Source organism: Schistocerca americana, chromosome 5, assembly GCF_021461395.2.
Source record: "Schistocerca americana isolate TAMUIC-IGC-003095 chromosome 5, iqSchAmer2.1, whole genome shotgun sequence".
NCBI lineage: Eukaryota > Metazoa > Arthropoda > Insecta > Orthoptera > Acrididae > Schistocerca > Schistocerca americana.
This window is the reverse complement of record NC_060123.1, coordinates 584660510-584673951: the sequence shown is the minus strand read 5'-3', so window position 1 is coordinate 584673951 and position 13442 is coordinate 584660510. Positions and strand designations below refer to the sequence as shown.

The window sequence follows — 13442 nt, the reverse complement described above, 5'->3', positions numbered from 1 at the left end:
CATTGGACTCATATTCTGTGATGAATAGTGAGAGCAGGCGAGATGCTGTATAGATCACTCACATAAATGAAAACAACAAATAAACGGTGTCAACTATGCTACAACTTGAAAATTCAAGAGTCAGAACATTCAAAACGGAACGCAAGAGGCATAATATGTTGTACCTGTGTACAACAAATAGGAGGTACGTACGTCTGGACGTCTCTTCGTTACACGCCGCTGTTGCAAACTGACATTAAGCCACGACACATACACAGATTTCAATACAGCGAACAGACACGTCAATTATCGGACGGAAAGCTGAAATTTTGTGAAGAAAAAAAAATTGGACCGAGGGAGATTTCCACTCGAATTTCTCGCGTTGCATCCCAACAGCACGACCGCAGAACCATGACGCGACGACCGTTTACCTTGCTCGATATTCCACATATTTCTTTGGCCCGTTCACTGTTTCTATTCTTCTTCTTTTTTCCACAGTTCAGTACACGTTCTTCCTATTTTTGTGTTTTATCTGTGTTCAGTTTTTGACGGGCTATCCAATGGGCCAACTTACCACTAAATCTAGGGGGGGGGGGGGGGGGGGGGAGTTTACCTTGTTAAGTGTTCAGCAGGACATTGAACTCGGAACTCGGCACGCTCAAAGCTGACGTTCAAAAGCACGATCTGTGTGCCGACGGCTTCAAGTGATGAACTGATTTATCATTACCTGAAATGACTCGATCCTAAATCAAATCCTTACCCCTACCTACATTATTACTGTACTTCTCTCTCTCACACATCAGTATTTTCTTTCCTGTTAACTACACTGGTAAGGTGTGTCTCCCATCCCAAACCCACTCTCATGCCGCAGGTATTTTCTGGCAGTTCGTCTTGTCGAACACGAAATCAGTATCATCTTCATAAATAAGCTGAAGCCATCTCAAGATGAACGCTTCTAAACTACAATTGTTGATAAAAAATAAAATCACTTTAATGACTCGAACCTGTTGGACAACAAGTTATGTTTAATGTACAGAAATGACAATATAATCAAGGATCTCTCCTTCCTACCGTTTACTCTGTCCTATAGGGTCCGCTGCCTTCATAATATGGCTTTTTTTTTTTGTTTAACTTCGTGCCTCCATGTCCTTCCTGTAGCCTCAGAATCGTCAGTTAACCTAAGTGTTTGCGTCTACAGGCAGGAAAGCAGAATTTATGTGTTAGCGGAAGACCAGGAATTAAAAGGATTGCATAATGATTGGAATACCTGTTGTCCATTCTCCCTCAGGTACATAAAACTCCAGAGAGGGCAGCACGTTCCAGGGACGCAACCGAATGTAGCTACCGAACATATCATGTAAATACTACAAGACCTGATAAAGCTTAAAAGAGAATACATATGGAAATAAATATGGAAAGTACATATGGAAATTGAGTCTTTCGACATACTTTTCTGTCAATCGATAGAATTTCTAACTGGCCCCAGAAAACCACAATCACATAAACACGAAATGCACCGAGTCATATGATGTGAGGTACAAAAAATGTTCCAATGTGTGTGAAATCTTATTGGACTTAACTGCTAAGGTCATCAGTCCCTAGCCCTACCCACTACTTAACCTAAATTATCCTAAGGACAAACACACACACCCATGCCCGAGGGAGGACTCGAACCTCCGCCGGGATCAGCCCCACAGTCTATGACTGCAGCGCCTTAGACCGCTTTTTTTTTAAAAAATCTCATTTTGTTCTATCTTGTTCGTTGAATTTGTTCGTGGTGGACGTCCGATGACAAGGAGAACATGAAAAGCAGACCGGCCAAAAAAGTCTATCAGAACCAAACATAGGCTTCAATTTGAAAAAGTAATTTCTGACAATGTACGTCTGGACCAGAGCTCTGTATGGTAGTCAGTCATGGTCTGAGGAAAACAGGAACGACGAGAGTCGAAGCATCTGAGATGTGGTGCTACTAGGACTGCTGATACTTTTAAAAATATCTGGTATTAATTAGTGTCTTTAACTGCTCTCGATAATTCGACAAAAATTATCGACATACCTAAGAAAGAAGTATCGATATATCAGCCTATAAAAATATCGGGTGCACATTATAAATATACTGGCTATTTAAGAGTTGTATATTTAGACAGGCGAAATTCCCTCAAACTTCAAGAAGAATGTAATAATTCCAATCCCAAAGAAAGCAGAGGTTGACAGATGTGAAAACTACCGAACTATCAGTTTAATAAGTCACAGCTGCAAAATACCAACACGAATTCTTTACACACAAATGGAAAAACTGGTAGAAGCCGACCTCGGGGAAGATCAGTTTGGATTCCGTAGAAATATCGGAACACATGAAGCAATACTCACCTTACGACTTATCTTAGAAAACCAGATTAAGGAAAGGCAAACCTACGTTTCTAGCATTTGTAGACTTAGAGAAAGCTTTTGACAATGTTCACTGGAATACTCTCTTTCAAATTCTAAAGGTGGCAGGGGTAAAATACAGGGAGCGAAAAGCAATTTACAATTCGTACAGAAACCAGATGGCAGTTATAAGAGTCGAGGGACATGAAAGGGAAGCAGTGGCTGGGAAGGGAGTGGGACAGGGTTGTAGCCTCTCCTCGATGTTATTCAATCTGTATATTGAGCAAGCAGTGAAGGAAACAAAAGAAAAATTCGGAGTAGGTATTAAAATCCAGGGAGAAGAAATAAAAACTTTGAGGTTCGCCGATGACATTGTAATTCTGTCAGAGACAGCAAAGGACTTGGAAGAGCAGTTGAACGGAATGGATAGTGTCTTGAAAGGAGGATATAATATGAACATCAACAAAAGCAAAACGAGGATAATGGAATGGAGTCAAATTAAATCGGGTGATGCTGAGGGAATTAGATTAGGAAATGAGACACTTAAAGTAGTAAAGGAGTTTTGCTATTTGGGGAGCAAAATAACTGATGATGGTCGAAGTAGAGAGGATATACAATGTTGACTGCCAATGGCAAGGAAACCATTTCTGAAGAAGAGAAATTTGTTAACATCGAGTATAGGTTGAAGTGTCAGGAAGTCGTTTCTGAAAGTATTTGTATGTCGTGTAGCCATGTATGGAAGTGAAACATGGACGATAAATAATTTGGACAGGAAGAGAATAGAAGCTTTCGAAATGTGGTGCTACAGAAGAGTGCTGAAGATTAGATGGGTAGATCACCTAACTAATGAGGAAGTATTGAATAGGATTGGGGAGAAGAGAAGTTTGTGGCACAACTTGACTAGAAGAAGGGATCGGTTGGTAGGACATGTTCTGAGGCATCAAGGGATCACCAGTTTAGTACTGGAGGGCAGCGTGGAGGGTAAAAATCGTAGAGGGAGACCAAGAGATGGATACACTAAGCAGATTCAGAAGGATGTAGGTTGCAGTAGGTACTGGGAGATGAAGAAGCTTGCACAGGATAGAGTAGCATGGAGAGCTGCATCAAACCAGTCTCAGGACGGAAGACCACAACAACAACAACATATTTAATTACCGATTTATTATTAGATATTCTGTTCATCAACAAGATAGCAGCCTGCCTACTCCCTTAGAGCAAGAATTGAAAGAAAAACACTTAATTTGAAAATTTGTAAGTTGATAATGGGACTTTGTGCAGATGAAAAGCTTGTATTACAAGTCTCTTTTGGTCGACTATTGCGTTAATAATTAACAACTGTGTACATGGAGGATTGTCATGCAATATTTCATTTCTGTTAACCTCTCTACCTTATTTTCTTAATTTGTCATTGGCTACACGTCGAAATAAACCGTGTTTCACGCTGATGTGGGAAAATTGAGTGCTGAAGCAAAGCGTTGCAGTTTATGTTAGTAGCGCCCAGTACCGATTACGACAGCATTTCCCCTCACACGTCTCCATCAGTTGCATAGACCAATCTTGTCATTTAGATTTTTGTTCATCATTTTTATCAACTGTTTTTGAAGAATGTGGAAGTGAAAAAATGGCGCACTGGCTGCATTAAAAGTTGTTTCTTAGCGCAGTTGGTGTGCTATTTCTTCACATCGGAAATATTCTTATTCTACTTACACCACCATCTCCCCTCTTCACCCCCCCCTCCTTCAACCCCCCCCCCCCCCCCCCCGCCCCCATGCGATGTGCAATCGGACATCGGACTTCTTCTTTTATGCCACATATACTTGACTCACATAGTCACAGAGAAAATGTAGTAAGATAAAATTAAGTTCTACACCAATTTCAAAAGAACAATGGCAAATATTTATGATAACTGCGAAAAAAATGCAATATAAAATAAAAATATCGGTACTCGTATTGCTGTTTCGATACGGACATATCGGGGAAGAAAAAACCGTTGGTATATATATCGATTTCTAGGAAATATTCGATGTATCGATATTATACCGACAGTGTTATGTGCTACAGAAGAATGTTGAAAAGTAGGTGGACTGATAAGATAAGGAATGAGGAAGTTCTCTCTTAGATCGGCGAAGAAGTGAACATACAAAAAATCTGGCGTGAAGAAGGGACAGTATGATAAGAGATTGGGGAGTAACTTCCATGGTACCGGTGGAAGCTGTAGGAGGTAAAAACTGTAGGGTAAGACAGAGATTGAAACATAAGCAACAAATGGAAAAAATCCCCATACAGCCTTAGAGGGACTGGATCCCAAGACTAGTCACAAAGAACGAAAGTGAAATACATGAAATAAAAACAAAGGAGAAAGAGTGTCACACTTTCATGCCGATATGCTCTTTCACCATTTATTATTGTATATATACTTGCTTTTATCTTTATGTAAATTTATATGTACACGATGTATGAATTAATTTGTTTATTTTGCTGTATTATCAATTATGTATATTATCTAAATATCGCTGAGTAACCGCTGAGGGAATGTTAGGTTTTTGTCAACGAATAAGTATCGTTGGAGTAGCGGCGTCTCTTGACGCGGTATGATGTTACGTCAGAGCGCGCGCTACACAGAAAGAGAACTCTTGGTGTGAGACTTGGTGAAGTGCGGACGCATGGATGGCGTGCACTGTACTGGACGAGTGATTGTTTAGCGGCACGTGGCAAGTTATGAGCGTGGGCGGTGGAAATATTGGCTGCAGCAACATCAAGAACCCGCCACGCCAATATCATTGCCAATAACTCCCGTGCTCGCTAATTATCATGGAAAGGAGCAAGCAGCAGTATCGTCGCCACCAACTTTGTTTCGGCGAAAATGGACTGAAGTAAGTCAACTAGTTTTGTAACGGCGTTACTCAGCTTTCCGGTGCTTTGCGAGTGAATAATTACCATAGTTTAATCAAAACTGTTTACCCGTGATTCTCCTAAAATCATTCACCACGTAGGTCCCTGTCCTGTCCTATTGTTAAAATAATCCGAGTACCGTTTATGGAAAATTGCAGTGCCAGTTAATTTTGCTTATGAACTAAATGATTCGGTTAGATTAAAGATTATAGTAAATCAACTAATCAAATTAAAATGATCCCTGGCACTATGAACAAAAGCACTAACTAGAATTAATGAGTGAGTGCAAATATCAATGATTATTGTAATTTGTTGTTAGTAAAGTTCTGGTTCACATTTTGACTTGCAGTCGTGCTAAAGTATAATAATTACCTTTTGATACAGTAATTATCAATTTCTGCTTCCCTGCTCAGAAGTCAATAGAGTTTCTTTTAATTATTTTTTGCCATTTTCCAAAATTCATATGTAAATGGTAGACGTTATTGTGAGGTAGCGCCATTGTCACTCACAACAGTAAGTAACCATTAATTTAAGTGTTATCTTGTATGTTCTCAAAATTTCAGCTCTATTAGTTAATGATATTTCGAGTGCAAACTATTTTCTGTCTCGCTTTATTACGTAAATGTTTGAATTGTTTTTGCTAACGTGCTTGCAGCCCTCTGTTGCCGCGCGTGTTGGAGTAGTTCTTGACATTGACTGTTCGGCTCATTAATTCAACTACCGAACAGAAATTTTGCCCAATTGGACTGGCGACCGTGTTTCTTTTAGCTATAATTATTTCAGTAACTCTTATTATTCTGTTCCGATCCATGTGGTACCCCTTCTCGTTGGCACAGTACGTGAATGATAGCACAAACCTAACAACCATACTAAATTTTACAGTAATTAAGTAGGCGGAATAAGTTGTCCTAGAAGGCATCTTGTTGTTAACCTCCCCCTCATTTATCGACTTTATATTGAATCTTCGGAACGATAGCCTTTTCAAAATTTTATTCCAATTGTTTAGGCACATGTTCACACGGTCATATATTTCTAACGTTGTCGATAGAAGGGAAGAGGGACGTTGCAAGAGGTGGGAACTTAACCAACAAATTAAAAAAAGAGTCCCACTCACTCTGGGAGGGACTGTGACCCCAAAGCTAGTCACAAACAACGAAAGATAAGTGCATAAAATATAAACAAAGTGTGCTTGTGGAACGTCTGTTTCCAAAAGAACCCAACACTAGATTCAACGCTATAGTCTCCTCGAAAAGTAAAGGAGAAGACGGTGGGAAGAGCGTTGGAGGGGCTTACTGGGCTCCGGCCTGGTCTCCTGCGCCTCCTCCTCGCCGGCCTCCTCCACTGTGGTGGTGAGCTGCGGCCGCTTCCGCTCGTCGATCTCGATGTCGATGACGTCGCCGGTGCTGGAGCTGGCCAGCGACACGGCGGACGCGTTGCGGCGCGGGCCCTGCCTCTTGGGGGAGAGCAGGCCGTCCTTCTTGTCGGGCTCCCTCTCCCCCTCCTTCTTGTCGCCGTCGTTGTTGTTGTTCCCGTTGGCCTTGAGTGGCTCCAGCTCCTGCGGCACGGGCTGGCGCTCGGCGTGCCACTCCAGCGGGTGGAAGAGCAGCGCGCCGATGAAGCCGTGCATGGTGAGTCCGCCGATCACCAGCACGGCGCCGCTGAAGCTGAACGTCTCCAGCAGCAGCCGCACCACGTGAGGCATCGCCATCTGGCCGGCGTTGGTGCCCGCCAGCGACAGACCCACGGCGCGGCCGCGCGCCTTACGGAAGTACGTCTTCACCGCCAGGAAGTTGGACGGCGTCACCAGGCCCAGACCCAGACCTGCCGACATAGGTTTCACTTACTCAACACAACGTAGAACATTCTCAATCACAAGACGTTCGTCAAATTGTATCACCTAGACCAAACATTGCTGCACCCCAATAGCATGGTGGAAGACTGCGGTGCAAAAAGTACAAAGAAGGGCAGCTCGATTTGTAGTATCGCGAAATAGGGGAAATAGTGCCACAGACATGATACGTGAATTGGAGTGGTAATCATTAAAACAAAGGCGTTTTCCGTTGCGACAGGATCTTCTCATGAAATTTCAATCACCAGTTTTCTCCTCCGATTGCGAAAACATTCTGTTGGCACCCTCCTACACAGGTAGAAATGATAATCACGATAAAATAAGAGCAATCAGGGCTCGCACAGAAAAATTTAAGTGCTCGTTTTTCCCGCGTACCGTTCAAACAAAACAAAAAAAAAAAAGTTCAAATGTGTGCGAAATCTTATGGGACTTAACTGCTAAGGTCATCAGTCCCTAAGCTTACACACTACTTAACCTAAATTATCCTAAGGGCAATCACACACACTCATGCCCGAGGGAGGACTTGAACCTCCGCCGGGACCAGCCGCACCGTTCATGACTGCAGCGGCTGAGACCGCTCGGCTAATCCCGCGCGGCGCGTACCGTTCGAGAGTGGGACGGTAGAGAGACAGCTTGAAGGTGGTTCACTGAACCTTCTGCCAGGCACTTTATTGTGAATAGCAGAGCAATCATGTAGACGTAGATGAAGGGTCTTGATCTTCACAACGGTTGGAGCAAAGGAGCGCCCAATGACAGTTTAGACAGAGAGTAACAGAAATTTTTGTTTGGCCCTACTCAGCACGCCTTGGCGAGAGGAGTGTAGATGCTGCGTTATAGTCTATATACGTAGGATTGGCGTCTGCTGTCGATACCACAAAGTTGTTCACCGATGGAAGTTCTCCGCACCACAGTCAGCGGCCTGTCTTGAAATGGATCGACGCACAAACACGGAGTCAGTTCTACATCATGCCATGGTCTAGTCAGTGCCTAGTCCACAGCAAGCAGCGAGAAGGGTACCATGTCTGGCGGCAATGAGTTTAGAGACAATCAGAAACTTCCTGGCAGATTAAAACTGTGTACCGGACCGAGACTCGAACTCGGGACCTTTGCCTTTCGTGGCCAAGTGCTCTACTTAGAGACAATCAGGTAGACTCTTCAAGTTAATCTGTAGGTCCTTGCATATGGTTGTGGACTTTATCTTTGAATAGTTCAAATGGCTCTGAGCACTATGGGACTCAACATCTGAGGTCATCAGTCCCCTAGAACTTGATGATGATGAGTCCCATACTTCTTTTACAGAGCGTAGGGGAGCGACTCGGGAGAACCGCGCCGCCTTACTAGGCAAGGTCCTAGTGGAGGTGTTTTGCCATTGCCTTCCTCCGACCGTAATGGGGATGAATGATAATGATGAAGACGACACAACAACACCCAGTCATCTCGAGGCAGGAAAAATTCCTGACCCCGCCGGGAATCGAACCCGGGATTCCGTGCTCGGGAAGCGAGAACGCTACCGCGAGACCACGAGGGGGAACTGCTTAAACCTAACGAACTTAAGGACATCACACACAGCCATGCCCGAGGCATGGACTGAAGTGCCTAGAATCGCACGGCCACCACGGCCGGCCTTTGAATAGTGCTACCAGCGTATTCTATAGAACGAACAGAGTTACGAGAAAGAGTTTCTATTAAACAGTGCTTCGATTCGTATTCCCTAGAATCGCACGGCCACCACGGCCGGCCTTTGAATAGTGCTACCAGCGTATTCTATAGAACGAACAGAGTTACGAGAAAGAGTTTCTATTAAACAGTGCTTCGATTCGTTTTCCCAACGACAATCCATTTCAACACAAGTAGACCGATGACCACGCTGTCTGGTCTCCTTCCCCAAAAACAACCAACCAACAATCAACACAAGTGTTAGGCTGGTTCTGTCTATTGCAAGGTGGCTACACTGAATCACAGCGCCAGAGATTGCGCCAAAGATTATTATTCCGGTGTCTCCACTGGCGCAGTAGTAGTTCAGAAGATTTCGAGGGCAGTCGTTGTTCTGTTGGGCGAGAGAGTAGACGATCTGAGTGTTGACTGAAATGTTTTACTGTTCGGTTGGTGTAATGTATAGATGGAAGAAGATGCAATTGTCAGAATATATTTGAGAAAGGAGATGGGCTTTTCATTTATGAAGCTGGTGTAATGGAATATTTTCGTCAATGTATAATGATGTAAAAAGGTATTACAGTTTTCTTCAATAATAGTCCCTCTTGATCACAGGTACAGTCAACAAAGCTTCTGGCTCGTGTTCATTTATTAGACTCGTAATTCTGGTTTCTATGTGCAATTATAGTCTTTCTGGTTTTTCAATTAGTTCATTGTAAATGGGGTTTAAAATATTTTGTCGTATTGAGAAAGAACCAAGCCACATACATGTACGTTGAGTCACACTACGAGACACAGAACAGCTACACTTGTGCTTTGTTGTGTCGTAGTTTTTATAGTTGCAGGGGACTTAATAAATTGTGTTAATGGAAATTCCTTGTCATTCTTTATTTTTACTTTATGCAGTCAGATTGCGTGCTAATAATAGTCAGGGCCAACCGGTTACGAGACTTCGTAACCGGTCACACAGCTTGTCAAATTATTGCGTTTATTCATTAATATTAGTCTTTTCTTTTTAATTAAGCCCCCATGCACTATGTACGTGAATGTACCTACGGTCTGATCCTCAGTCATCGCAAAGGAGAAATTTTATAACAAAAGGTAAGATTTGATTGTAAATGTATTTCAATTCTTAGATTTTACGCGTGCAAGAATGATGTCATTTATCACCTGATTAGAACGTAATTCATTTACGGCAACCCATCGCAACAGAATCTGTCCAAATACGACTAAAAACAATGATTTCCTCACATGGCGGCTCCAAAATCTAGAGTAAAGCTTTTCAAACAATGTGTCCCGACGCCCTGACATCTCGTGTAGTAATATCAGCCGCACAGAGTTTAGAGACAATCAGTTAGACTTTTCAAGTGGCCGTGCGGTTAGAGGCGCCATGTCACTAACCGTGCGGCCCCTCCCGCCAGAGGTTCGAGTCCTCCCTCGGGCATGGGTGTGAGTGTTGTCCTTCGTGTTAAGTTAGTTTAAGTAGTGTGTAAGTCTAGTTTGGTCCCTTAGGAATTCACACACATTTAGTAGAATCAAGGGTATCACGAGACAGGTAAATTCAGAACGTGAAACAAATGGAAAACTTGTGACAAACACAAAACATCCTTCTCTTAGTTCAGTGTAACCACAGAGCACGTATTAAACAAGTGCAGTTAATAACAAAATACATCCATCAATTCTTGATCATTTAGCGGGACTGGAAGAGAGGATGGAAATTTCCCAACACTAGATACAAATCAGTGTGACTGGAAAAGAAATCCTTTCGCACTTTCCAGTATTTGGGAACTTAGACTTGATAAAGAAGAGGATCTGACAGGCCTGGAGAACAACCACACTTTAAAACTTAACTACTAAGAAACAGATTTGTGCAACTTCAGGATTTCTATTCAGTCACCCTACTTCTACCTCAGTTAAAGAGCATGCAAAGTTTTGCTGTAGTTTTCTACAACATATTCGTGTGAAATTGCATTTTCTCTTATGACCAATACACAAGTAGTTTAACGTGGAAGTTTGAGAAAGTTGTATGAGGAAATCCGTGACAGTTGGTCCAGCACTGAGCTAATACAAGACTTATTTGTAATGCTCGTCAATCCCATATGAGTCGTTGAATTCATAATAACTTTTGAAAGCATTCTATCTGCGAAATTTTGTCCTTAAAAATGAAATATAGGGTGAGTCAAGATGGACTTTATAACTTTGGAATGATACAGAAATTTACATAATCGGTACATATGTCAATTTGTAGCAAACAATAAGTTTCACATAAAAGTGTCAGTTGTCAAAAAAATGGCTCTGAGCACTATGGGACTTAACATCTGAGCTCATCAGTCCCCTAGAACTTAGAACTACTTAAACCTAACTAACCTAAGGACATCACACACATCCATGCCCGAGGCAGGATTCGAACCTGCGACCGTACCGGTCGTGCGGTTCCAGACTGAAGCGCCTAGAACCGCTCGGCCACACAGGCCGGCGTCAGTTGTCATTTTGGTTCCATGTGACTACCATTTGTGACGCGGTAAACATCCCGCCCAGTAATCAATTTCTTTCCACTCTCCTCTCAGTGGCGGAGTAAATTCGATTTCTCAGGTCGGCTAAATTGTTTAGTAGTGTAGAAATAAACACACGGTCTTTAACGAAACCCCAGAGAAAGAACTCCAATGGTATCAGGAAAGGGGAGCGAGGTGGCCATGCGATTGCTCCTTCGAGGCCAGTCTACCGACCTGGGAGGCGATTATCGAGGAAACCTCGAACTTCTGTGAGGAAACGAGTTGGTCGCACCGTCTTGCTGACAATAAACGATCCTATCTCGGTCATCTTCATCGACCTGTGAAATTTAAAATGTTTTCACACATATCCACATACACAACACCAGTGACAGTTTTATCCATGAAGAAGATTGGTTGGTTGATTTGTTGGAGGGGACCAAGCAGCTAGTTCATCGGGCTCTTCGGATTAGGGAAGGATGGGGAAGGAAGTCGGCTGTACCCTTTCCAAGGAGCCATCCCGGAATTTAGGGAAATCAATGAAAATCTAAATCAGGACTGCCGGATACGGGTTTGAACCGTCATTCTCTCGAATGCGAGTCCAGTGTGCTAGCCACTGCGCCAACTCACTCGGTCATGAGGAAAGGGCTGTACACTTGCAGTTTCCTAAGGGCGCAAAACATATCAACTTTGGAGCTTTCACGAACGTATTCCAGGGTTGCATGTGAATTTTCGTTGTCTCATATTCTACACTTGTAGGTGTTCACCACGACACTGATATGAAATGTTACTCATGACCGCAGATTAATGTGTTCAGTAATGTCTCGTCGTTCTCTATCCGATGCAACATTTCCGCGCAGAATTCCCCACGAGCAACCTTATCTGCATCGCTAATGTGCTGCGCCATTGTGAATCTTTATGGTTTCAGGTATAAATGTCTACGCAGTTTTATTGCGGAATGTCAGTGTGGTGTCACCGCGAGACACCACACTTGCTAGGTGGTAGCCTTTAAATCGGCCGCGGTCCGTTAGTATACGTCCGACCCGCGTGTCGCCACTATCAGTGATTGCAGACCGAGCGCCGCCACACGGCAGGTCTAGAGAGACTTCATAGCACTCGCCCCAGTTGTACAACCGACTTTGCTAGCGATGGTTCACTGACAAAATACGCTCTCATTTGCCGAGACGATAGTTAGCATAGCCTTCAGCTACGTCATTTGCTACGACCTAGCAAGGCGTCAGTACCAGTTACTATTGATACTGTAATATTGTACCGTCAAGACCGACGTTCACCATTTATGGATTAAAGTTAGGTATTCCACCAGCTACGTCCGTTTTTTCTAAAGTCTACTTTTCCTGTCCTGTTCCAGACCTCACGCCAGCCTGCGTGAGCTAAAACGCGTGCCTTTCGGCTTCCTCTTGTAACCCGGTGTTGGCTCTCCTGCCAACCACAACAGTCAGTCTCGCATAACCATATACTCGCAGGCGACGTGGTGATTTGTCATTTCGCAGTGAACAACCTGTCTCAACAAAGTGCTTCTGCCAAGAGTAAATTGTAGGCCTGCTTGGAGTTTGTTTAGCGTATTCAGTACGAAATTTAAGCCGAACAGTCGTTGCCGAGTTCGTCTCATGAAACCTAAACCCACAGGGAGCACACTCCGCACCAGCAGAATTAGCCATTTTAAATGTACATTACACTGGCGCTCCTGGTGGCGGAATGAGGTACTGATGTACTACATGAATCGAACTTGAGGCTCTTTGCTACAAAATGATGCATCTACCGATTCTATATCATTGTTGTAAAATCCTTTTTGACTCGCTCTGTATCAAAATTATTATTTCATTGAAATATCAATTGTTACAACAGAATCGCTTTTATTAATATTAATGAACGGGAGTCTTGTGAAATCGTAAATATTAGAAGGGTGTCGCCATGAGGAAAAGTTTGGAAAACATTGATCTAAAGATAGAGATTGATGATGATGAGGTCCCATACTCCGAGGGGCGTAGGGGATGGTGCCCGAGATCCGCACCGCCGCCTAGGCAAGTTCCTAGCGGAGATGGTTTGCCATTGCCTTCCTCCGACCGTAATGGGGATGAATGATGATCACGAAGGGACACAACAACAGCCAGTCATCCTGAGGCAGAGAATATCCCTGACCACGTCGGGAATCGAACCCGGAACCCCGTGCGCGGGAAGCAAGAACGCTACCG

General features: G+C 43.4%; 1 protein-coding gene across 1 annotated transcript in view; it reads right to left on the bottom strand.

Moving 5' to 3' along the window:
• LOC124615500 (monocarboxylate transporter 12-like) overlaps nucleotides 1-13442 on the bottom strand; it is a 204558-nt gene that overhangs the window by 28551 nt on the left and 162565 nt on the right. Inside the window, exon 5 of the mRNA XM_047143450.1 lies at nucleotides 6532-7059. Coding sequence (XP_046999406.1) covers nucleotides 6532-7059 — 528 coding nt within the window. The remainder of the gene's footprint in view (nucleotides 1-6531; nucleotides 7060-13442) is intronic.